This window comes from Hyla sarda, chromosome 3 (assembly GCF_029499605.1).
Source record: "Hyla sarda isolate aHylSar1 chromosome 3, aHylSar1.hap1, whole genome shotgun sequence".
Taxonomy (NCBI): domain Eukaryota; kingdom Metazoa; phylum Chordata; class Amphibia; order Anura; family Hylidae; genus Hyla; species Hyla sarda.
The window spans coordinates 308,421,142-308,446,553 of NC_079191.1; the positions used below are offsets into that span (position 1 = coordinate 308,421,142).

The 25,412-nt window shown below is 45.3% G+C and overlaps 1 protein-coding gene across 7 annotated transcripts in view; it reads right to left on the bottom strand.

Moving 5' to 3' along the window:
- Positions 1-25,412, bottom strand: part of LOC130362473 (dihydroxyacetone phosphate acyltransferase-like) — a 210,237-nt gene that overhangs the window by 119,119 nt on the left and 65,706 nt on the right. For all 7 annotated transcript variants that reach the window (XR_008891438.1, XM_056567017.1, XM_056567016.1 and 4 more), the window contains exons 7-13: positions 20,701-20,852; positions 20,491-20,621; positions 20,177-20,400; positions 17,578-17,823; positions 15,920-15,999; positions 6,150-6,287; positions 5,484-5,583 (exon numbers count right to left, since the gene is read on the bottom strand). Coding sequence is in view for 6 of the 7 variants with exons in the window: in XM_056567017.1 (XP_056422992.1) it covers positions 5,484-5,583; positions 6,150-6,287; positions 15,920-15,999; positions 17,578-17,823; positions 20,177-20,400; positions 20,491-20,621; positions 20,701-20,852 (1,071 nt within the window). In the remaining variant the exon portion in view is untranslated. The remainder of the gene's footprint in view (positions 1-5,483; positions 5,584-6,149; positions 6,288-15,919; positions 16,000-17,577; positions 17,824-20,176; positions 20,401-20,490; positions 20,622-20,700; positions 20,853-25,412) is intronic.

Below are 25,412 nucleotides of genomic sequence, written 5' to 3' on the forward strand. Positions count from 1 at the left end.
CACCAGATGACAACGTCCCATAAAGGACAGCGGAAGGTCTTTCCACCGTGCTAACTCGTCTCCTATCTTCTTAATCACCGGGGTAAAATTCAACGCATATAGTGTATCTGCGGTTCTCCCTATCCTAATCCCCAGGTAGAGAATGGAAGAAGTGCTATAAGTGATCCCTAAATCCCCGGCCATACGCCCCCAGTGAGGCGGGCCCTTCCCCAAAGGAAGGAGCACACTTTTGGATGCGTTCACTTTATAGCCCATGAAACCTTCCACCCCGGCTAGAAAAGACAATACCTTGGGAACATCCCGCCCTGGGTCATCCAAGAACAGTAGTACATCATCCGCAAACAGGGATATTTTGAGTTCTCTGGAACCCACCGCTATGCCTTTGTACGTATCCGAAGCGAGCAGAAAGCGCGCCAAGGGTTCAATTGCTAGATCAAACAAAAGGGGCGATAAAGGACATCCCTGTCGTGTCCCTCTATGCAGTTGGATATATGGAGACAAAAAGCCCGGGGTATACACCCTGGCTGCCAGGCCAGAATAGAGGTTTTCCAGGAAACCACTGAACCTCCCTGTGATACCAAAGCGTTCTAGAACCAAATGCAACCAATCCCACCGGACATTATCGAACGCTTTTTCCGCATCTAGAGCGAGCAGTGCAGGGTGGGGCATAGCCGCAGGCCTTCTGCCTACACTATCCATGACTGCTAGAACCTTCCGTATGTTCGTGACAGCTGATCGCGTTTTTACAAAGCCCACTTGATGATCCCCTATCAACTCGGGCAACAGTTTCGCTAACCGGTCCGCTAATATTTTGGTAAGTAGTTTAACATCCTGATTAATAAGTGATATTGGACGATAGGAGCCAGGATCTAGCGGATCCTTGCCCGGCTTGGGGAGAACCTTAATGAAGGCTAGTTTTGCTCCCGCCGACAAGTTTCCACCAGACAGGACACCATTAAAATAAGCCGTCAGGGCAGGAGTGACTTGATCAACAAGGGGTTTATAAAATTCCCCCGGATAACCGTCCGGTCCCGGGGCCTTCCCATTGGCTAGAGATCTGATAGCCCCCCTAACCTCTTCTACTGTGATGGCTATGTTCAGCTCTCGTCGTTGGTCCTCAGACAGCTTTGGGAGACTCACTTTGTCCAAAAAGTCCCGGCCCTCAGTACCTGCGTCAGGTGGAGCGGAATACAAGTCTGTATAGTAAGCACCCAATAAAGCACTTACAGCCTTCGGATCTCTACTAATGTGGCCCTGGGTGTCTTTCAGAGCAAGCACATGCGTGGATGAATGTGGGCCCTTCGCCAGTCTAGCCAGCAAGCGACCTGCCTTGTTTCCTTGTTTAAACATCTGGAGATCGTAATGTGAGCGATAAACCCGCTCCCTCCTATCTAACCATAGTTCATAGTCGGCACGTGCTGTCTGCCACTCCAGTTTATTGGGGGGGGTCGAGGAGGATACAAACTTGGAGTATGCTGCGGCTAAGCGAGAACTGGCGGCCGCATGGCCCTCTTGCGACTTACGTTTTAACGTGGAATGATAGGCCATTATTTTACCTCTCAGGACTACCTTGGCTGTCTCCCAGAAAAGGGCAGGGTCCCCTTCATGTAGGGCATTGTCAGTTTGAAATTCCAGCCACCACCCCCGAAGAAGATCTTGAAAAGACTCATCCTTCGCTAAATAAGAAGGGAAGCGCCACAAAAAGTCGGTCCCCCTCGGGTGTGATTGCCGAAACTCCAACACTACAGGGGAGTGGTCAGAAATGATCAGGTCAGAGATGTCCGTTACAGTCACCCTAGGGCAAAGGGAAGGACTTATCATGAGGTAATCAATTCGGGACCAGGAATTGTGTGTGTGGGAGTAGTGCGTGTACTCACGACCGTCGGGATGAAAATGTCTCCAGGCATCCACCAAGCCTGTACTGGATAGGAACGGTTGCAGGACCCTGTCACTCTGTCGGATGGCCACTGGCGTCGATGTCGCCCCTCTCCTGTCCACCAGAGGATCCACCACCGAGTTAAGGTCACCTCCAACCACTACCTGTAGACCTGCTGAACTAGTTAACTCATCTGTTAGGGAACGAAAGAAAGAGGCGTTATCTCCATTCGGTGCATATACATTATAAATAGCATAAGACTGCTCGCCATGTACTAAGGAAATATGGGAAAGACGTCCCTCATCATCATGTGTATGGGAGATCAAATGGTGTTGGAATGCCTTGTGTATCAGAATCAATACACCCGCCTTTCGGTCCACCGCCGGGGAACCATACACACCACCCACCCACAACTTCCTCATTCTAGGGAAATCGGTTGCGGTCAGATGTGTCTCCTGCAAAAGAACCACATCCGGCCTCAAGCGCTTGAGATATCGAAGGATGGACATTCTCTTCTGAGGTGATCTTAGACCCTTCACATTCCACGAAACAATTCTACACATCGTGAATACAGTGAGGAAGGGTAGCAGTAATGCACAGGGAGACGTAGGGACTCAACACAAAAATCCATCCAAGGGAAATTCCCAGAACTATGGGCAGACAGGGGAAGAGCAGGGATCGCCAGCGCAAGTTATCGAAGTACCTCAGCACATGACAAGAGCTCGCAGAAGGGGAGCGCCACAGTAATCCTAAACCCTTCAACTTAGAGTGTGCCCCTGCTTGCGCAGCTCGTAAGAAAAAAACATTGAAATTATATAAAAAAAAACATGAAAAAACCATATCTGTAACTCCAACAGTGAGGGAAGCCCTGTGTGGAAAGATGGCAACCCTCTGACTGGATGTGGACCTCACTTTTTTCAGACATGAGAGGAGACAGGAACACCCCTCCCCACACCCACCCGTATACATGACCCCGCCCCGCTCCCTAAACACGCCCATCAACGTTATACAAAGAGCCGCCATGGCCCAATCTGTAATAATGGAACAGTCCCCCCAAAATATCATGGCTAATAACTCAAAATCTCAAGTCCCAAGAGTCCAGCACGGGGGAGAAGGATGAACAATACCCGTTATACAGTGCAGTCCCATATTCTCAGCCATGGTAGAAATGAGAGTAGCTTCTATGATGTCATCCTGGATCAGCTGCTCTGCAAGATCGTGCGTCCGTGTAATTTATCGGAAGCTAGGAGAAAAGAAAGAAAAAAGAGAGGGGGGGGTGCGTGGAAACAATAGCTGGAAGACCTGGATTCAGTCCGGTGATGAGGATCTGCTACTACGGCTTCTGCTCCTCCGTTTTGGAGACTTCTTTCTTTTCCTACCCTCTGCAGGGGATCGGTCTCTCCCCTCCTTACGACGGGCGGGTCTCTGTGCCAGGGGACCTTGATCTCTCGAGGGGTCTTGGCGGGCAGGTGAATGTCTGGGGTGTCTCTGGTGGTCCGCTAGCACATCTCGCAGTTCCGCCTCGGCTGCTGACGGAGTCTGGTAGGAGCGAATAGATCCATCCGGCATGTGCACTTTTAATGTGGCTGGGTATTGCAGTTGAAAGCGGCGTTTGGCATTGTATAAGGCAGTGCAAACATTGCTGAAAGCTTTCCTTCTCTTCGCTACATCAGCCGAAAAATCTTCAAATATCAGCATCTTCTTGTTACGGAATGTCAGAGGTGTTGTGCGCTTTCGAAACGCCCTCAGGATGCTAACCTTGTCGTTGTAGTCGAGCAGTTTAAATATGACTTGGCGCGGACGGCTATCTGCACCCGCCTTGGAAGCAACATTACGGTCAGGCAATTTGCCTATACGGTGTGCCCTTTCCACCCTGCATTTGTGTGGCAGACCCAGCGCCTTAGGTAGATCACTCTCGCAAAAGTCTTGAAGGTCCGCAGGAAGGAGAGACTCAGTAACGCCTACCAAACGCAGATTGCTGCGCCGTGAACGGTTCTCTAAATCTTCCAGCTTTCCGCTAACATAGCATAAATCCGTGTCCATTTGGCGCAATTTGGTAGCCAGGCCGCTGTTCTCATCCTCAAGCGCAACAATTCTATGCTCCATCTCGCCAATGCGGCCCTCCTGAGCGCCCAAGTCCGTGCGTATCTGCGTTAGGGTGTCACGTATGGTATTTTCTAAAGTTTTCTGTATCGTGGGGGTGATGAGAGAAACTAGCGCTGCGGCCAGTGCCTGTAAATCAGGGTGGGCCGGTAAACCCCCCACAGAGGGTCCTGTGGTCGTGGCATCTGAGAGCTGGACCCCCAGACCAGGGGATTCTGCAAGTTGAGAGAACAGGAGTTGGCTACCAGTCACTTCCATTGCAGCAGGAATAGAGGCGCCGTTTGTGGTCCCGTGCTGAGGGGTAGGGGGGCGGGGGGGTCCAGAGGGCGCAGAAGATACGTGCGATCCAGAGACTGCCGGGCCCTGAGGTCCCTTGTGAACAAATTTATCCATGACCTGGCTGTTATGTCCGGTATGAACTCACTCCCTAGAGTCAGTGTGGGAATGTCTTGTTGTAATAGCAGCTCAGCAGGGAACAGGGAAGAATAGTCAGTTGCGGCTCAGAGGGGCCAAGATGGCGCTGAGTGGCGCTGTGCAGGTACTCAGCTGAGTACACCCGATGAGGGCCCCCTTTCCCCGTACCGGAGCTTGTCCTGACTGCGTGCGCCCGTTATTGTGCTCACCGGGTTCTCCGCAGTCTTCCTTAGGCCGCCCAGCTGTGATCGCGGTCCCCTCTCCGGCACCCGCTATTGCAGTCAGCTTCCGGAACTCCTGTATCGCTGCGCTGCCCGGTGTATCACGGGGAGCGAGATCTTCGCTGCTGGCTGAACTCCGTAGCCCCCACGGGAGTGCAGGTTCGAGCAGGGACCTCGAGCGGGGCAAAGTCGCCCGGTACTGTGCCGTTCTGGGGTGTGGGGTATAGGAGCTCCGTCCCTCCGCTCCTCACATGGCCGCGCCGGAACCGGAAGTCCAGCTGCTGTATGCTCAAGAGGAAGTTTTTTCTTTTTGAATTTCTTTTCTGTCTGACCACAGTGCTCTCTATTGACACGTCTGTCCATGTCAAGAACTGTCCAGAAAAGGATAGGTTTGCTATGGGGATTAGCTTTTTCTCTGGACAGTTCCTGACAAGGACAGAGGTGTCAGCAGAAAGCACTGAGGTCAGACAGAAAAGAAATCCAAAAAGAAAAGAACTTCCAGTGGAGCATACAGCAGATGATAAGGAAGCAACTTTCTGGCACCAGTTGATTTGGTAAGAACGGTTAGTATGGTAAGAATAAAAAAATAAAAATAACATGTCACACATTTAGGCCTTAGGCTGGGTTTACACTATGTTTGCGTTTTAATTGATATGCTTTCTGCTTTTGAAGAGGACAAAAATACATAGGTTAATGGATGCTAAAACCGGATGCTACTCTATGCCATACAGCAGAATCTATTTCCCATTGTAGACACTTACCCAAACATATGAGCTATTAATGTATGCTTACATTAAACAAAATGGTTACTAAGTGTATAAATTCTAGTATTATTTATCTTACAAAGAGCCTTCTCAGAATATCCGTACCTGTTAAAATTTGTCTAAAAACATAACTTCTCACTCCAGCGATATACTGTTTATCTGTAAAGTGCTCGGCTATATTTTCTTTTATATATAAGCATGCCATCTGCATGAAAGAAGCAAAAAAAATTGAACGCACAGAAGAATTTCTTTTAACCTGCAATCAAATGAGCCATCATGAAGCCGTTACTATGGGGGATGTCATATTTCAAATCCCCATGTCAATAACCCCATAAGTGAACATTAGCTTGGTATCACAGTCTGCAAAAAAATGGTTATAAAACATACTCAAAATATGCTTTTGATAAAGTGGCCTTAAAGTCTTTTTTTTTTTTTTTAGGGAAAAACTATTGATGGCCTATCCACAGCCGATTAGCTGCGCGGTGCCTACAATGCACTTAGAACGGAGCTGGAAGGAGACAGCTTTGTATTCTGTGTAGCTGTGGTGCCAGGGAATTGCAACTTCAGCTCCTATCACTTTAATAGGAGAGAGGCTGCGGTAACACAGCGCCACTGCTTCTGGCCCATTCTTAGTACAGATGACTGATCAGCGAAGGTTGCCAATCAAATATTATTGGCCTATCCTGGGGACAGACAATCAATACTTTTTCCTGGAAAAACCCTATATATGGTAGATACAAAATAAAAAATGTGTTTTATGTGACTTTGTACCTGGTATCCTTCAAGTAATGAATATAACATTCTGTATAAAAACTGAGCCACAATGTCATTCTCGTTTAAAATAAATTCACATGGTGTCCTATTGATAATGTTGAACTTGGCCAGCAGGAGACAACCCTCCTCAAAATCCTGTTTAAGAGAAAAAAAAAATTATATATAATTCTAAATAATATAATTGCCATTACAAAGTAAATAAACCTTACACCATAAGAAATCTTAAGATCTGTAACATTTAATTTGGATATTATCCCTCCCATATCTTTGTACCACATTATAAACATATCTCATGAATGTCACTTAATATTCTAATTACTTTGGGATGCTTTCGATTACCGTATCAAGCTGATTCTCAGATTGAGGCACATTGTATTTTATATTTGTGGTTCATTCTAGTCGATACATTCTGTTTATTTATAAAAAAAATATATAAATAAAACATATTCAATATATGAATGTCTCTGCTTTTAAGATAAATAGTCAAAACAAACGTAAGTTACACATCAGGTATGTCTGTTTTTATAATTGCATCATATTTATTAGGAATTTCCTCAAGCAGAATTCTGACGAGGAAGTCTGTTCCGCTTGAAGAAAGAACATGTTCTTTCAGACGGAATCAGCCTCGTTCTCCCATAGAGATCAATGTTAATTTTTTTTTCAGTCAGAATCATTTCCACGCGGAATTGGCATGGAAATGGTGCGGAATTTCCGCATGAAAAAAAAAAAGTGGATAATATATATATATTATACTCTTCTCCTCCTCCGCTTGAAATTTTCATTTACGCGTGTCGAATTCCGCACGAAATCTCTGTGAGTTCTTGTGGAAAAGTAACAATATTTTGAGGCCAAAAATTTCTGCTTGATTTCCGCCCCAATTCCTCAGTGTGAACATACCCTTAGGGACCAATTAATTTCAGAGGTGGTTTTGAGGAGCCTATACATTTAAACACTCATAAATGACCCCATTTTAAAAAGAACACCCTATAAAGTAGTCAAATTTTCGTGCATGTAGTAATAATTTTTTCTAGAAGTACAACAAAATCAAACCTATATAAGTAGGCTATCATTTTAATTGTATGGACCTACAGAATAAAGAGAAGGTGTCATTTTTACCGAAAAATGTACTGCGTAGAAACGGAAGCCCCAAAATTTACAAAAGTGTTTTTTCTTCAATTTTGTCGCACAATGATTTTTTTTTTGTTTCGCGGTAGATTTTTGGGTAATATGACTGATGTCATTACAAAGTAGAATTGGTGGCGCAAAAAATAAGCCATCATATGGATTTTAGGTGCAAAATTGAAAAGGTTATGATTTTTAAAAGGTAAGGAGGAAAAAACTAAAGTGCAAAAACGGAAAATCGCTTGGTCCTTTAAATGGAAATCTGTCAGCTCTATGTGAAAGAACACCAAGTGCATTTTTAAGTGTACCTGTCATTAGCAAAAACTTTTTATATAAATGTAGAAAACAACATAAGGAGATTTTTTTAACACTTACTGTAAAATCTTTTTCGAAGGATCCATTGGGGGACATAGACCGTGGGTGCATGCTGCTGTCTCTAGGAGGTATGACACTATGGTAATAAAAAAAGTCGGCTCCTCCCAGCAGGATATACCCGCCTCCAGGCCCTAAGGTAATCAGTTTTAGTACCAGAGCAATAGGAGAGAACCGACAGGTCAAGGAAAAAACACGAACTGTCCGAGAACCAGAAGAAAAGATATAACTGAACACACCCTCGGACAGAGAACCAATGAGAAACCCAAAAGGGCGGGAGCTGTGTCCCCCAATGGATCCTTCGAGATAGAGATTTTACAGTAAGTGTTAAAAAATCTCCTTTTCTCTATCGGCTCCATTGGGGGACACAGACCGTGGGACGTACCAAAGCCGTCCCTTTGGTGTGCAGATAATCAGTCAGCCAGACGGCTGTTCCACTGTCGCCTGCAGCAGTTTACGGCCCAGACTAGCATCAGCCGATGCGAAGGTATGAACCCGGTAGAATCTCGAGAAAGTGTGCAACGACGACCAAGTAGTCGCCTTGCAATCTGCGAGGCAGAGGCTTGTTCTGGAGAGCCCAGGATGCCCCAACAAAAACAGGTAGAATGAACCACAACCCTAAAGGGAGGAGTCTTCCCCCTACAGCGATAGGCTTCCGAAATGGCAGACCGGATCCACAGAGAAGTGGTGACCTTGGAAGCAGGTTGTCCCTTAGGACGACCTTCCGTAAGGGCGAAAAAGGAATCGGACTGATGAGATGAAGAAGAGATAGAGAGGTAATACCTAACAGCCCGAACCACATCCAGTTTGTGGAGTAAATGCTACCTAGAATGAAAAGGAACGGGACAAAAAGGACAGAAGAACAATGTCCTCATAGGGATGAAAGGCCGAAACAACCTTAGGCAAAAAGGAAGGATCTGGCCGGAAGAACAATCTTGTCCTGGTGAAGCACCAGAAACGGAGAACGGCAGGAGAGAGCTGCCAATTCAGACACTCTCCGAATGGAGGTGATAACAACAAGAAAACGCCACTTTCCAAGAAAGGAGGCGCAAGGACACCTCTCCAAGGAGTTCAAAAGGTTCACCTTGGAATACCCCCAAAACCAGATTCAAGTCCCAAGGGGGAGAAGGTGACCGATAAGGAGGGACAGCATGCACCACTCCTTTAAGGAAGGTCCAGACAGGAGAATTAGAAGCTAGACGATGCTGGAAAAGAATAGAAAGGGTTGAAACCTGACCCTTAAGTGAACTGAGAGACAACCCCAGTTCCAATTCTGACTGCAAGAAAGAGAGAAGACGGGAAACCGAAAAGGTAGCAGGACACAAGACCTGAGCTTCACACCAACTAAAATAAGACCGCCAGGAACGGTGGTAAATTTTTGCAGAGGAGGACTAACGAGCCCTGAGCATGGTGCGAATGACTTGGGAAGAGAAACCGCGGCTCTCAAAACCGCGATCTCGACCGCCACGCCGTCAAAGCAGAGACGTTAATAGGGGTGGCACAGGAGACCTGAGATAGGAGGTCTGGACGATAGGGAAGGCGCAACGTTAAGTCGTTCACGAGCCTGACCATGAAGACTTACCACGCCCGCCGGGCCCAGGCTGGGCCACTAGAATGGCTGAAACATCCTACTGAGAGTTTCCTCAGGACCCCGAAAGGAGAAGAAAGGGAGGAAACAGATAAGGTAGGGCAAAGCCTGACCACCAAATAGACAAGGTAGGGCAAGGCTCGACCAAGAGAGAGGAACGCTTCGGTTGTGGCAGGACAAGCAGAGATCTACGTCTGGAGCGCCCCAGGTGTTGCAGATCACAGCAAACACCCCTGGATGTAGGGACCAGTGGTCTTGGACGACTGAGGACCGGCCTAGAAGCTCACATCCCAGGGACGGCCAGACTGAAGATAACTGAGATGGCCGGAAACCTGAGTTCCGTTCAGGAGGAAAATTCCCATGAAGCAAGCAAAGAAAGAATTGCCCTAGGCCCCAAAATGTTGAAAGGAAAAAAAACTCTCGGGGGGCCAAGACCCCAGACCGGGCGGTCCCTTAAAATACCTCCCCAGCCTGACAGACAGGCAGGGATGGACAGGAAGGGAAATGGGGGGGGGGGAACAAAGCCACCATAGAAGGGACCAACAAGAATGACGAGAGAGAACGATCTTGCGGCCAAGAGACAATGGAGACCTGTCACACCAGAAGAAAATCATCAGTTGAAGAGGTCGGTGATGAAACTGGGCAAATGGCCGCAGCCAATCGACCCAGGACATCCATGCAAAAGCGAATGGAAACTGGAGCAGGGAGCCGGAGGGATCAGACTCTTGAAAGAGTCGGCGGAGTCGAAAGCGGGCAGAGGCCGCATCGAACTGGAGCCCCAGGAGAGCGGTTGGGCTTGTCCCAAATGACCATCCAACCGAAGTGAGACAAGGTATGGAGGTTGAGACTAAGACTCTTCAGGATCTGGGTCCTGCTAGAGCTCAGATCAGGAGGTAGCCCAAATAAGGAATCACGGAAACAACTGTTGTCCGTAAAAAAGGCTATCACAGGCGCCAGGACTTTGGTAAAGGTCCGCAGAGAAGTGGCCAGACCGAAATGGATAGCCACAATAGAAAATGACCGTCCGGAACTGCAGAGCGGAGGTACCGCTGATGACCGGGAAACAATGAGATGTGGAGGCAGGCATTCTGATGTCAAACGAGGAACGAAAACTCCCCTTGAACCGTGGACACCGAACAGAGAGACACCATTTGGGATAGGAATGCAAGATGCTGGCTGAGATACTAGAGAACCAAGACTGGGCGAACAGAAACGCCTTTCTTGGAGACCAGAGAGGTTGGAATAAACCTCAAAAACGTTCCCCTGAAGCTGCATGTCCAGGCATCCCGGCAGTAAGAGGCGATCAACCATCCGAGAGAGGTCGACGGGTGGGGGGGGGGGACCCTTCAGGCCGAGGAAGGCCTACGGGTGCCTGATGGAGCTGCCAAACGGCCGGAACGGATAGCCGACCTCCGGGAGGAATGGGATCGGAAAGAGGAATCCTCTTCCCATGAAGGCGCCTGGCTCGACCCTTTGTTGGTACCCTTTGTTGGTACCAAAGGTCCGCAGAACCGGAAGGAGGACTTACGACGGAAGCGGTTCTGTGAGCCTTACCAGAGGTAATAAAGAACTCTTTTTTTGCCCATCGCCTCACTTCTTGAAGGTGGCATCCGCATTCCAGGCTTAAAGCCACATGCAGGGACGGTGGCTATCAGGTAGCTTGTGGTAAAGGCAGCACAGTGGATGCACATGGAAGCAGAACACAGAAATAATCTCCGGCTGCGGAGCATCGGAGAGTTAGATTAAATAAATCCTCCGGAGGAATCTTGAAGACTACCCTGGCGGAGTTGGAAGACCATACTAAAAGGGCCGTTTACACCTAGGCAGAAGCAAAAACAGGAAGAACCTGCTGCCTCAAGGGCAGAGATTGCCAAAGTATCCACCTACATGTTCGCTGGATCCTTGAAGGCCGTCGCATCAGCCAAAGGCCGGATAGGCGCCTTAGAGAGGCGGGAGACCGGTGGATCCACAGTTGGAGAGGAGGTCCACTGAGCAATGAGGTCCTTGTCGAAGGAATACCGCGCTTGAACCTTCTTCGTTTCCTGAAACTTGACTCAGGATGACTTCAGGCGGATACCAGCAGGGCGTAAAATTCAGCGTGAGAGCTGAAAGTCTTGAGTGCTGGTCGGGCACAAAGAAAGCAGACTTCTGGAGCCACGTCCGAAGTTCCTGGGTCCTTTAGATGGAAGGTGTCTCTTATGGCCGCAACCACTGAGTACACCACATCAGGCACATCAGTGCAGTCCTCTGGGTCGGAGGCCGAATCAGAAACCTCATCCACAAGTTCTTCAAGTGAATGGGGACGAGGTGAGGCAGCCCTGGAAGAGTTCAGCCACGATGAAAGGAAACTTCTGGACCACGTCTGAAGTTCCTGGGTCCTTTAGCTGTAAGGTGTCTCTTATGGCCGCAACCAATGAGTATACCACATTAGGCAAATCCGTGTGGTCCTCTGAGTCGGAGGCCGAATCAGAAACCTCTTCCACAAGTTCTCCAGGTGAATGGGAACGTGTGAGGCGGCCCTGGAAGAGAGAGAGATACTGACCTGGTACGTGGGTCTGGAGAGCCAGAGCGGCGACCCTGGGAGCATTCTCTAGAGGAGCGACGCTTGCTATAGGTCAGAGCAACGGGGCGATGCCTGCGAGGGGAGCGCCCGTGCCTGCCAGAAGACTCGGGGGATGAGTCAGATGACACACCCCTATGATGCTGCGAGAGCATCAGAATAGGGGGGAGAGCGGGACCCTCCGGAGGACCATGTAAGGAGGGCCTCTCCAAGGCAGTCACAACATAACGGGAGACCTGAGCCAAGTCGGATATAGACTGGGAGAGGGAGGGAACCCAGGCTGGAAGGGCGGCCAAACCCACCGGGTCGGGAAGAACAACCGGGGTAGAGTAGCAGGGGGATCTGGGGGAGCAGTGGAGCAGGCAGAACAAGTGGTTCAGCAGAACCAGACAGTTTAGAGTTACAGTATTAACAGAGTAAAGGAGTGGCTAACACTCCATTTAACAGTTTAGAGGGAGGCCGTTCTGGGCCTCTCTCACCCAAGACTGTGTTTCCCATTGCACTGTGTTGCTGATACAGTCTGCTTATCTTACTGTTTCACATGCCTTGAGATCCCCATAGACCACAATGGGCCTATTTAAAAAATTAAACCACAACACTGTAACACTCTGTCCCACCCCGGGACTCAAGCCCGTGGTGGTCTGCAGGCTGTAACACTCTGTCCTAGAGGGGAGAAATGCCCCAATAGCAAGTGAGGGACGTGTTAGGAGCAGGGGGCACTACTGATTGGCCCAGAGAAGCTTCCCGGGCCTGGGTGGGCGGAGCTAAAGCGCAACGGGCCGCCGAAGTACTAACAAGAAGTCTGTAATGGCACCCGCTCCTTGCCCCGAGCGCACATGCGAATGCATGTGAGCTTGCGGGGAACTGAGCGGACTAAACGCCGCCGGCAGCAGCCGCTGCCGAAAGTGAAAGTAAACTGGCACTCAGAGCAACCGCATAGAGAACGCCGCGGCTGTCAGCCGCTTCAATGTAAAAACACTCACACAGACGTTCAACACACACACATATATGAATAAAGTGTTGTGCCCCATCCAAATTGCCACTGCTCCCCCCAGTAATAAAGGACCCCCTGTCCAGGCCAGCCCCATTGGACCCAAGAGAAAAGTGGGCCAAAAACTGAGGGTCTCCAGCTGTTGCAAATCTGCACCTAAGGAGAAAGGGAAATATACTCACCTCAGTCAGAAGAACTTACCTCATGAAGTCTTCCTATGAAGTCTTCAGCCAGTTTTATCACCTGCATCATGCCGGGCTACCATGTGCGAGCGAGGCGAGCAAGGAGATAGGGTGACCCGGACCCATGAGGTACAACCCCAGGCGCTGACCGTTGGCAAGAGGGGCTGAACAGCGCACATACGCAATGTCTGTGCCCCCTTACTCGCAATGGGGAAACAGTGAGCCGCAGTTCCTGAGTCCCCACCTGAAAACATGAAAGAAAATGGAATAAAAAACTAACACATTCCCTAACTAGGAAAATAATAAAACATAAGACCTGGTCTGGAGAAATCCAGACCATGTCCACCTCCTTCAGACACTAAGCTTAAACTGATTACCTCAGGGCCTGGAGGCGGGTATATCCTGCTGGGAGGAGCCGACTTTTTTTATTACCATAGTGTCATACCTCCTACAGACAGCGGCATACACCCACGGTCTGTGTCCCCCAATGGAGCCGATAGAGAAATGTATGTTTGTGATATACATGGGTTAAAAAATGTGTCTACTTTTGTCCCTGCAGCTATAGCCTGTGTGTCTCTGTGAAGAGACAAAATACAGGAAGTGTGGGTGGGACAAGCAGGACTTTGTTCACTAAGGACAAGTAAGGCTCTGTACACTGAGGATAAACAGGGCTCTGTAGACTGAGGACAAGCAGGGCTCTGTACACTGAGGACAAGCAGGGCTCTGTACACTAAGGACAAGTACAAGCAGGGCTATGAACACTAAGGACAAGCAGGGCTCTGTACACTGAGGCTCTATGACATACTCCTGACTCACAAAGCAGGATGATTGACAAGCCAGGAGCCTGCACAGAGCCCTGCTTGTCCTAGCACTTCCTGTATTTGGACTCCTCATATAGACAGAAAGGCAACAGCTGCAGGGACAGCATTTTTTCACCCAAAACTATACACATTTTTTAACCAATGTATATCACAAATATAATGGAATTATCTACATTGAATAAAAAAAAGTTTTTTGCTAACGACAGGTACACTTTAAATGGGCACTGTTAGTTACAAAAACTTTTTATCTGTTGTACATCTTGGCAAAACATTAACTTTTCTAATATACTTCATAAGAATTTTTTTTTACATTTTTACAGAAATCATGGCTTAAAGAACTGGCCACTAGGGGTCCCCATACCTGCTGGAACACCAACGAGTACAAACGTCATGATGACACGTGGACACACTGGACATGGCTCTGCTGGGCTCCTTCCCGGCCTGTCACTCTGCCTGCAGGAAGGCACAGCCGCCCGGAGCGAGCACACAGCAAGTTAATAACAGCACTGCCTGTGTGGTGAAAACTCCTGCTTCCCTCAAGATTAACAACTGTTAGGGATGCACCGGAGCTTCACAACACAGCCAACATCAGCTGTTTTCCTTCAGTGCGCTCCTAGCATCACCACTTACTTGTCCACCTGCCCACCTCTCACTTCACTGCCCGCTGCAGTTCACTTTTCTGCCCGCCCATCTCTCACATCTCCCCTAGGGTTAGCAATACTACAACTCCCAGCTTGCCCAGACAGTGGGCACATGCCAGGAATTGTAGCTTTGCTAATGCTAGGGGAGATGTGAGCAGACAGCATACTGAGGGAGGGGGCTGAGGCATGTACAGAGAGGATTTCAAGCAAGTGAGCTACGGTAAAAGTGTATAAAAAATAAATAAAGGTGCTAGACACAAAAATTAGATGTACATGTCAGGAATAGGTACTGAGTGATATATATATATATATATATATATATATATATATATAATTTTTTTTTTTTGGGGGGGGGGGGGGATATCTGACAGATATTCTTTAAAGGGGTATTCCAGGCCAAAACTTTTTTTTATATATCAACTGGCTCCGGAAAGTTAAAAAGTTTGTAAATGACTTCGATTAAAAAATCTTAACTCTTGCAATAGTTATTACCTTCTGAAGTTGAGTTGTTTTTTCTGTCTAACTGCTTTCTGATGACTCACGTCCCAGGAGCTGTGCAGTTCCTATGGGGATATTCTCCCATCATGCACAGCTCCCAGGACGTGACATCATCATTGAGCAGTTAGACAGAAAACTTCAGAAGCTAAAAACTATTAGAAGTATTAAGATTTTTTAATAGAAGTAATTCGCAAATCTGTTTAACTTTCCGGAGCCAGTTGATATATATAAAAAAAGGTTTTTGCCTGGAATACCCCTTTAAGGTCTAATGAGGTGATTTACACAACAATGACACATAATAATAGACCTTTGACATGAAATAATATATGAACCCCCCATTTGGCAAACCACACGACAAGGCATTTATAAAGTAGTATGGCAAATGCTGTGACAATGCTGGATTGATATCCAGCAAATAGGGCAAAGTGAAATTTGCAGTTTTCTAGTTAAGCGCAGTTTTCTAGTTAATTTTAGTGCACAATAGGTTGTGCCCAGCCTGTGCTGTCAGACATCAAAACTTCTGCCATATGGACTGTGCACACACTGCACTTTTGGACCATGAACAGTGCCAGTACAGTGGAATTCCCGAATTACTCCTTTTTGGAAACTACACCCCTTAGGTAGGCATACATATATTAATCAAGGACGTACTTGATTTTGGTGGAGTCATCTCAAAGTAATATTATCATTACATATTGCATGGCTGTGACTAAGAAATGAGTATGCAGTATATGTGACTGTACAAAATATTTGTGCTCCAGGATTTTCGCTCATTACAGCTAAGCTCCTCAAAGAGCAGTGACCAGATTTCTACAAGGAGACTTTCTATTAATCTTCCCATTAATACTGCCAGGAATGTTACTGGATGCCTTAGCTGTATCTTCTAAAATCAGAATGAACAGCCTAATAAATGATATATGATATAATATTTGTAAAAGCAGTTTCTATCTTCGTTTGGTTATTACACTTAATTCAAAGAATATGTTTCTCACCTGTCCTTCATGGTCAGGAAAAAGGATAAATTCTTTGGAAAAAAGATTCCTCAAGAAGCAAAATGATCTATATATATCATCTGAAAAAGAAAAGTATTTACAGAAACGATATAATTCCAAAAAGAGACATAAAAACACACAAACAGCAAGTAAGGGAATATGGCCTGTTTTACCATTAGGTAAAGTTTCTGGACAAAGATTAGAATTCTATTGCTTTGCATTTTTTAAAAGGAACTGGAGATTCCTATTCCTTTAGTGCAACCTCAATATGTATTAAGCTTGGAGGGTGGCCCTGGTTTGTATATTGAAAGAATGTTCATGGGATGTCATTTTGATGTAAAGTTGATTGATTTAAAGAAAAACTCCAACTTGACTTTGTGCCACATAGCTATGACAAGTTAGTATTTCCATATACAATTCCCTGGGATGTACTAGGTTGTCCCGCAGGATACATTTTTATTAAATGGTCACTAATGTTTTATACAGCTTCTGCTCATTCAACAGTATATGTGATCAGTTTCCAAATTTAATATTCTTCTAGCTAGTTCCACTAGAGGCTCCCCTTCCCTTTGCTGTTCACTGCTGGTTGTTGGGTTAAATCCATCTCTTGTAACAGAGATATTGTGTACAGAGTTTTCCTCTGTTACCAGCCATAGGATCACTGCCCCCCTGCCTCTGCTATAAGCAATACGATTTATGCTCTACCTACTATGCTAAAAAATATAGGACTGCTGCTCTCCTGCCTCTGCAATCAGCAATACAATTTCTGCCCTCTCTACTCTGCTAAAAACGATAGGATTGCTGCTCTCCTGCCTCTGGTATCAGCCAAAGGATTGCCATTCTCCTGCCTCTGCCTCCACTTAGCACCTCCCGAGGAACATCACTACCTCTGGCCAGCCCCTCCAGTACACAGAGTGTAGGGATGTTAGAGGAAGGTGCTGGCTGCGAGTGATGACATTGCTCAAGGCTAAGCTGGAGCTCTGCAACAAGCCCAAGCCAAGCTCCTGAAACCAGCTAAAAATGAAGCATTATTTTGGGAGTAGAAGGAATAAACAAGAGACAGCCAAGACAATGGGTCCAGGAAAAGTGCAGCAAAAGCAAGCAGAAGTATATATCACACTATTATATATCTTTTAGTTAAACATTTAACAAGATATAATTTTGTGATGACAAAATATCCATTTATTCTGGTCACTAAGGTTTCCATAGTAAGGTGTCTGTAATTTTTCTTGACAAAATAGAGCAGTATTCTGTACCATTTTGTCTATTTCTGATAAAACCTGTGAAATTAATAGTCTCCAGCACAACTGTGAAAAATGTTTTATTTTATTTAGTTACACACAGACTGCAGCCTGACACCAATAATGGGGCACGAGCATTGTGCATACTGGTGATAAGTAAGAAAGTAATTTGACTGGAAATTCTGTATTTATTATTATCTGTAGCATGAAGAAACTTCTGGACATATAGCATAAGTGTTATTTACTTAATATCCAAGATAAAAAAATAAACCCTCTATAGTTGATATCTTTTATTGGCTAACGAAATAAAGGAGAACAAATAGAAACGCATTAAAGTAGCATTAGATCTTGTAAATCAAGCAACATTGAAAATAAGTAATAAAGAATTCGTATCTATACGGATTCAAATGTTTGTACCTTTTTGTAAACTCTGTGCAGTTTTACATGCGAGCACTACAAGCGCAGGGCGTATGAAAACATTAACCATTTTGTTTCTGTAAGAGGCGCAAGTCAAAAAAGTGACAGTCTGTTTGGCGACCATCTCTTCAGTCAACACATCTGTCACATCATGCTCAAGCAAAACAATATGACTGTCCACAATAGCCATAAAATTTGAATGTAGGGATACACTGGATTGAACAACTTCATTGATGGTTTTATTATCTGTAAAATATAAATGTATTAGTGAACAGGTATATATACCATTAAAGGCATATTCTCAATGTTTGATGTTATGGCATATCAATAGCATATGAGTATACCATAACATTCTGATTGGTGGGAACCCAACATCTGTTAGCCCTACAAATTCTGAGGTTTAAAGGGGTACTCCGGTGGAAAACTTTTTCTTAAATCAACTGGTGCAAGAAAGTTAAACAGATTTGCAAATGATTTCTATAAAAATTTCTTAATCCTTCCAGAACTTATTAGGGGCTGCACACTATAGAAGAAATTATTTTCTCTCTGCTGACACCTCTGTCAATTTTAGAAACTGTCCAGAGCAGCATATGTTTGCTATGGGGATTTTCTACTGCTCTGGACAAAGGTGTCAGCAGAGAGCACTGTGGTCATGACACAAAAGAAATCCAAAAAGAAAATAATTTCCTTTACAGCAGCTGATTAGTAGTGGAAGGATTAAGATTTTTTTTAATAGAAGTAATTTACAAATCTGTTTAACTTTCTGGCATCAGTTGATTTAAAAAATTTAAAAAAAGTTTTCCACCGGAGTACCCCTTTAAAGGTTTGGGATTGACTAGTATTTCCTACTTTGTAAAGCTGTGTTCCCAGCCACAAGCTGTGCAAAGAATTGCAATACAGCTCCTTTCAAGTGAATGAGACGGTGTTATAGTGCACAGTAGATGGCTGAAACCTTCAATGTACAGGAAAGAACTGAGAATGCACTGTGACCCCTCATTTATTATTTAACGTGTTCTAGCAACATACCCTAACTATAATGCACCCCCCCCCCCCCAAATAATTGTGAAGTGGAAAGGGAAAAAGCGCAATTCTCCTTTTAAGGGATTTATTTTTTACAGCCCTGCAGTAAACATGACATTTTAACTGTATTCTTTGTGTGTGTGAGGGCTCATTTCTGTGTACAGTGACCTGTAGGTCTTTTCTTATAGTGTTTACATAAGAAATGGGAAAAGGAGGGGGTGTTTTGAATTTTGTGATCTTTTTTTGCCCCTAGGGGACATGAAAAAGCTTGCTGCCTTTGCAATACACTGCCATACTACTAGGGCTGTATTTATAGTCTGAATACTAACCATTAAGGGAGTAGATAAGGTAGCTGGCTGTCTACAAGGCCAATTTACATTGTATCTTTGTTCAATGACTTCTTTATATACTGTTTAAAAGAAATATTGATCTGTACATTTTTCCTCACATAACTGTAACTGGCAATAACTAGTTGCTCATGTTGGTACATACAGTAGCGGGGCTAGACAGACTTCCGCCCTTAGTTCACCAATATAGGTGCCTCCAGCTGTTTCACCACTACAACTCCCAGCTTGCCCTGACATCTATTGGCTGTCAGGGCAAGCTGGGAGATGTAGTGGTGAAACAACCGGAGGCACCCTGTGGTGAAAACAATAACTTTGTTATGGCTGCTGCGCTACCCCCGCAAACCCCCCCCCCCCCCTTGAAAGCAATAAAATTCATGGCCGCGGCACTAAAATCCCCCCACCCCCACCTGAGACAGACATACCGAAGTAAGTCCTGAGTGCTTCCTGAGGCAGCAGCGGGAGGCGGGGCCAGCGTGTGAGGCCAGGGAGCCAATACGCTCTCAGCGCTCGCTCCCGCCTGTCTGATTGACAGGCAGGGAGCGAGCGCAGGCTGAATGAATTCGGACCGATTGCCCGGCCGGCATCGGTTCGAATTCAGGCGTGACGTCACGCTGTGCTGCAGCCAGCCACTAGGAGGGAGACACCTAGTGGCCGGATTTCAAAATAAAAATAAAGTGTTTTAATAAAATGAAAGTAAATTAGAAATATGTTGTAGTACATCTAATTGACATTTAACTATTCTACTGCTTGATCACAGGCTTGCTTTGACTTCTGGTTCCACAGAGTTCATCTTGGCTTGCATACTTATGCTACTGCTTAACCTCTGGTTTGTTGTTAATTCTGGTTCTATGGATAAGACACCTGGACCTATGCACACAATGCTCATACCTCTGCTATGTTTTGTCCCTGCTCTCAAATCTTACCAATTCAGCATATTCCGATGCCTTAGACCCTGCCTCTGGTATGGTCAGTGTCACTGGATTTTCAGGAACTTGTAATTTACATGCTGTACTGTGTAACAGGATCCACATGACCCAGCTGCAAGCATCAATTTACTCAATATGTATGGATGAAACTGAGCTTAGATGAAACAAATTACACTGCCGGATATTGTTGGCGAGTTAACATGACATGTCCAAAAATGCTTTATCTATATAATCCTATTTTTACGTTTAGGGTTTGAACTGTATCATTATTAATGGAAAGTATTACCATGACATGAAATTACATACCTGGCCAATCTAGGCATCCACCAAAGTCCTCTGTTAACTTCTTGAGCCATAATATTTCCTCAACTAATAGATTATGACTCAATACTGGCAGATTCATAAGCAAAATCACTGCTACCAAATCTCCAGGGCTTAGCACAGTGTTGGCAATTTGGTGAAGTTCTATTCTGTATGCCAAATCAGAAATAAACTTCTGAATATCCTCTGATGGGCGCTGAAGGTTATGCCTATAATACAAAATATATTGTTCAGTATCAAACAGCCCTAGTATAAGCTGTACATGCAAGCTCTTATTTTATAAATGTATAAACTAATACCTATGTGTTAGATTATACTGTAAACGATTTACTTTTCCAGAAGCCATTGATCGCAGGGATATTGGTTGTCCAATGTAAATATGAATGTTTCCAAAATTATCTCTGAGTATTTTCCTGGCTTTAATCAGACCCTGTAAGAGCAATAGTAGACAAAGATAAGTATTTCTCTATTACTTGTGTATATACTATAGAGCTCTTACGATATCTTACTGATGTAGATTCCTTGGATTTCTGTGCTCCAAGAAGCTCTTGCACATGAAAGGTCTCTTCTAAGATTTTCTCATAGCTGATGCTGATAGGAACCACATAAGCGTCATACACTTCTCCTCTGAAGAATGGTTCAGTTACAACATTCAAAAGGCCTAAAATCAAAAACTAAATTACTAGTCTGTCTAAAGTTCTACATGTTCTAGAAAATTAAATGCTTTAAAAGGGGTTGTCCAGCTAAAGAATCAACCTGTTTATATTGTCAAAAATCACATCAAAGCAACTAACTAATATAATGTTATTAGACTTAATGCACAGATGTTCCATTATCAGCTGTGCCCTCTCCTTTGTAGATGTGACATTAGGTCACAGGCCCAGACTGCAGAGCGCTCCTATGCCTGCTCCCCTTCTGTTTTCTCAGGACAAGAAAAAGTATGTGAAGAGGGGAGCTCATATTACTGCTCTTTAGTTTCTACAGGAAGCCTTTCATAGATAAGACAGGAGCGAGCCTGTTTTGATGGAAACTACTGTGACTGAGAAATGCTTTTTGTTGCCGTAAAATCTAATGGGCAGTAATAAGAGCTCCCCTCTTCACATCAATGAATATCGTCCAGAGCAGACAACAGGGGGGGGGGGGGGGGGTTTAGAGACCGAGCAGACAGGAAGCAGGGATGGGAGCATTTCATAGAGAGAGTGTGACCTAATGTCAGACCTACAAGTCAGGTAGCACAGCTGACAATGGAATATCTGTACCCTATTGCTAATAACAGTATACTTTTTGTCACTATGCACAGGTTGTTTATTGGGCCAGATATCCCTTTAAATTCTGCATTTAATACACAATAATAAGAATGTAAAACAAGAATTGTTGAAATGTATAATAGAAAAAAATATAAAGAGTGTCTCACTGACATAAGTATTCAGCTCCTTTGCTATGACACTTGACATTTAGCTCTAGGGGACTCTCATTTCTCTAGGTCATCTCTGAGATGTTTCTACTCCTTAATTGGAGTCACCTGTGGAAAATGTAGTTTATTGGACATGATTTGGAAGGACCCACCCCTGTCTACATAGGGCCTCATAGCTGACAATGTATGTCAGAGCAAAAACCGAGCCATGAGGAGGAAAGACAATCCTGTAGAGCTTTCAAAGAGCATAATGGCCTGCGTAATTCTGGAATGGAAGTAATTTCAGGCAAACAGGACTCTTTTTGGATCTAGACACCCCACCAAACTAAGTAATCGGGTGAGAAGGGCCTTGAGTAGAAAGGTGACAATTAATCTAATGGTCAGTCTGGCTAAGTACCAAGGACCCTGTGTGCAGATGGGAGAAACTTCTAGAAAGTCAACCGTCACTGCAGCACAGTGCCTCAAAGAAGCCTTTCCTTAGTAAAAAGACACATGAAAGCCCACCTAAAATTTGCAATAAAGACCCTAAACTGTAAGAAACAAGCTTCTCTGGTCAATTGAAACCAAGGCTGAACGATGGCTTTTTTAGAACAAGGCTGCAACATAATAAAATGTCAATAAAGTAAGAGTCTGAAGACTTTCTAGATACACTGAAGAATATATTGTGTACGTTATTATTTCTGTGGAACCACATTGACAACCATTATATGACAACATATGAATGTTTGCATCCTTTATGACCTTGACATTTTTTAAACATTACTTACACATACTGTAGATACTATACGGCTCAGTGGAATATTTGGGAGAAAATTGAAATAATACTTTGAATTTTTTTTTTAACCTCTTAAGGACTGAACCCTTTTTCACCTTAAGGACTGAGCCCTTTTTTGCAATTCTGAACGCTGTCACTTTATGCATTAATAACTCTGGGATGCTTTTACTGATTATTCTGATTCCAAGATTGTATTTTCATGACATATGCTACTTTATGATAGTGATAAATTTTCATCGTTACTTGCATCTTTTCTTGGTGAAAAATCCCAAAATTTCATGAAAATTTTGAAAATTTAGCATTTTTCTAACTTTGAAACTCTCTGCTTGTATGCTTGTAAGGAAAATGGCTATTGCAAATAAATTATATATTGATTCACATATACAATATGTCTACTTTATATTTGCATCATAAAGTTGACATGTTTTTACTTTTGGAAGACATCAGAGGGCTTCAAAGTTCAGCAGCAATTTTCCAATTGTCCACAAAATTTTCAAAAATGGAATTTTTCAGGGACCAGTTCAGTTTTGAAGTGGATTTGAGGGGTCTTCAGTATTCAGTTATACTGTCCAAGCATTATCAGACCCAACAGGGTAATAACTCACGATTCAGCAGATCGTTTCCAACGCTTTAAGTTACCGTATTTATCGGGGTATACCACGCACCGGCCTATAACACGCACCCTCATTTTACCAAGGATATTTGGGTAAAAAAGTTTTTTACCCAAATATCCATGGTAAAATGAGGGTGCGTGTGTGCGCGTGTATACCCCGATACACCCCCAGGAAAGGCAGGGGGAGAGAGGCCGTCGCTGCCCGCTTCTCTCCCCCTGCCTTTCCTGGGGTCTAGAGCCCTGCTGCTGGCCATTCTCTCCCCCTGGCTATCGGCGCCGCTGCCCGTTCTGTCCCCCTGACTATCGGTGCCGGCGCCCCATTGCCGGCGCCGATAGCCAGGGGGAGAGAAGCGGCGCCGACAGCCAGGGGGAGAGAAGGGGCAGCGGCACCCATTGCCGGCGCCGCTGCGCCGCTGCCTCCCCCCATCCCCGGTGACATAATTACCTGACGTCAGTGCGCCGCGCATAGCAACGACGCAGGGGACGCACGCTGGAGGCCTGCAGCAGCACGGACCCGACCCCGGCAACAGGTAATTATGCCACCGGGGATGAGGGGAGGCAACGGGGCAGCGGCAACGGCAATGGGTGCCGCTGCCTCTTCTCTCCCCCTGGCTGTCGGCGCCGCTTCTCTCCCCCTGGCTATCGGTGCCGGCAATGGGGCGCCAGCCCCGATAGTCAGGGGGACAGAACAGGCAGAGGCGCCGATAGCCAGGGGGAGAGAAGGGCCGGCAGCAGGGCTCTAGACCCCAGGAAAGGCAGGGGGAGAGAAGCGGGCAGCGACGGCCTCTCTCCCCCTGCCTTTCCTGGGGGTGTATCGGCGTATAACACGCACATAGACTTTAGGCTAAAAATTTTAGCCTAAAAAGTGCGTGTTATACGTCGATAAATACGGTACCTCATAAATGACCCCATTAGAAAAACTGCACCCCCCCCCAAAGTATTCAAAATGACATTCAGAAAGTGTGTTAACCCTTTAGGTGTTTCACAGGAATAGCAGCAAGGTAAAGGATAAAATTTTTAATTTTCATTTTTTACACTCGCAGACCCAAAGGAGAAAAAGCCCCCCAAAATTTGTAACCCAATTTCTCTTGAGTAAGGAAATACCTCATATGTGGATGTCAAGTGCTCTGTGGATGCACTACAGGGCTCAGAAGGGAAGGTGTGGGATTTTGGGGAGTGAGTTTTTCTGAAATGGTTTTTGGGGGGCATTAAGGTTTTTGTCACATTAAGAAGCCCCTATGGTGCCAGAACAGCAGAAACCCCCCCACATTGCATACTATTTTGGAAACGACACCCCCCCCCCCCCCCCAAGGAACGTAACAAGGGGTCTGCTGAGCCTTTACACCCCACAGGTGTTTGACAACTTTTCGTTAAATTTGGATTTGTAAATGAATTAAAATTTTTTTCACTAAAATGCTGGTTTTCCCCCAAATTTTACATTTTTACAAGGGGTTATAGGAGAAAATGCCCCCCCAAAATTTGTAACCCCATCTCTTGTGAGTATGGAAATATCCTATGTGTGGACGTCAGGTGCTCTGCTGGCGCACTACAATGCTCAGAAGAGAAGAAGTCACATTTGGCTTTTGGAAAGCAAATTTTGCTGAAATTGTATTTGGGGGGAATGTTGGGGAATGTTGCATTTAGGAAGCCCCTATGGTGCCAGAACAGCAAAAAAAAAAACAAAAAAAAAAACACACATGGCATACTATTTTGGAAACTACACCCCTCAAGGAACGTAACAAGGCATACAGGCAGCATTAACACACCACAGGTGTTTAACAAAGTTGGACGTGAAAATGAAAAATTTGATTTTTTTCACTAGAATGTTGAGTATGGAAATACCCCATATGTGGATGTAAAGTGCTCTGCGGGCGAACTACAATGCTCAGAAGAGGAGCGCCATTGAGCATTTGGTGAGAGAATTTGGTTGGAATAGAAGTGGGAGGCCATGTGTGTTTACAAAGCCCCCCCGTGGTGCCAGAACAGTGGATCCCCCCACATGTGACCCCATTTTGGAAACTACACCCCTCACAGAATTTAATAAGGGATGCAGTGAACATTTACACCCCACTGGCGTTTGACATCTTTGGAACAGTGGGCTGTGCAAATGAAAAATAAAATTTTTCATTTTCACGGACCACTGTTCAAGAAATCTGTCAGACACCTGTGGGGTGTAAATGCTCACTGCACCCCTTATTACGTGAGGGGTGTAGTTTCCAAAATGGGTTCACATGTGGGGGGGTCCACTGTTCTGGCACTATGGGGGCTTTGTAAACACACATGGCCTTCAATTTCAGACACCTTCTCTTGCCAAAAGCCCAATGGCGCTCCTTCTCTTCTGAGCATTGTAGTGCACCGCAGAGCACTTTATATCCATATATGGGGTATGTTCTTACTCAGAAGAAATGGGGTTAAAAAT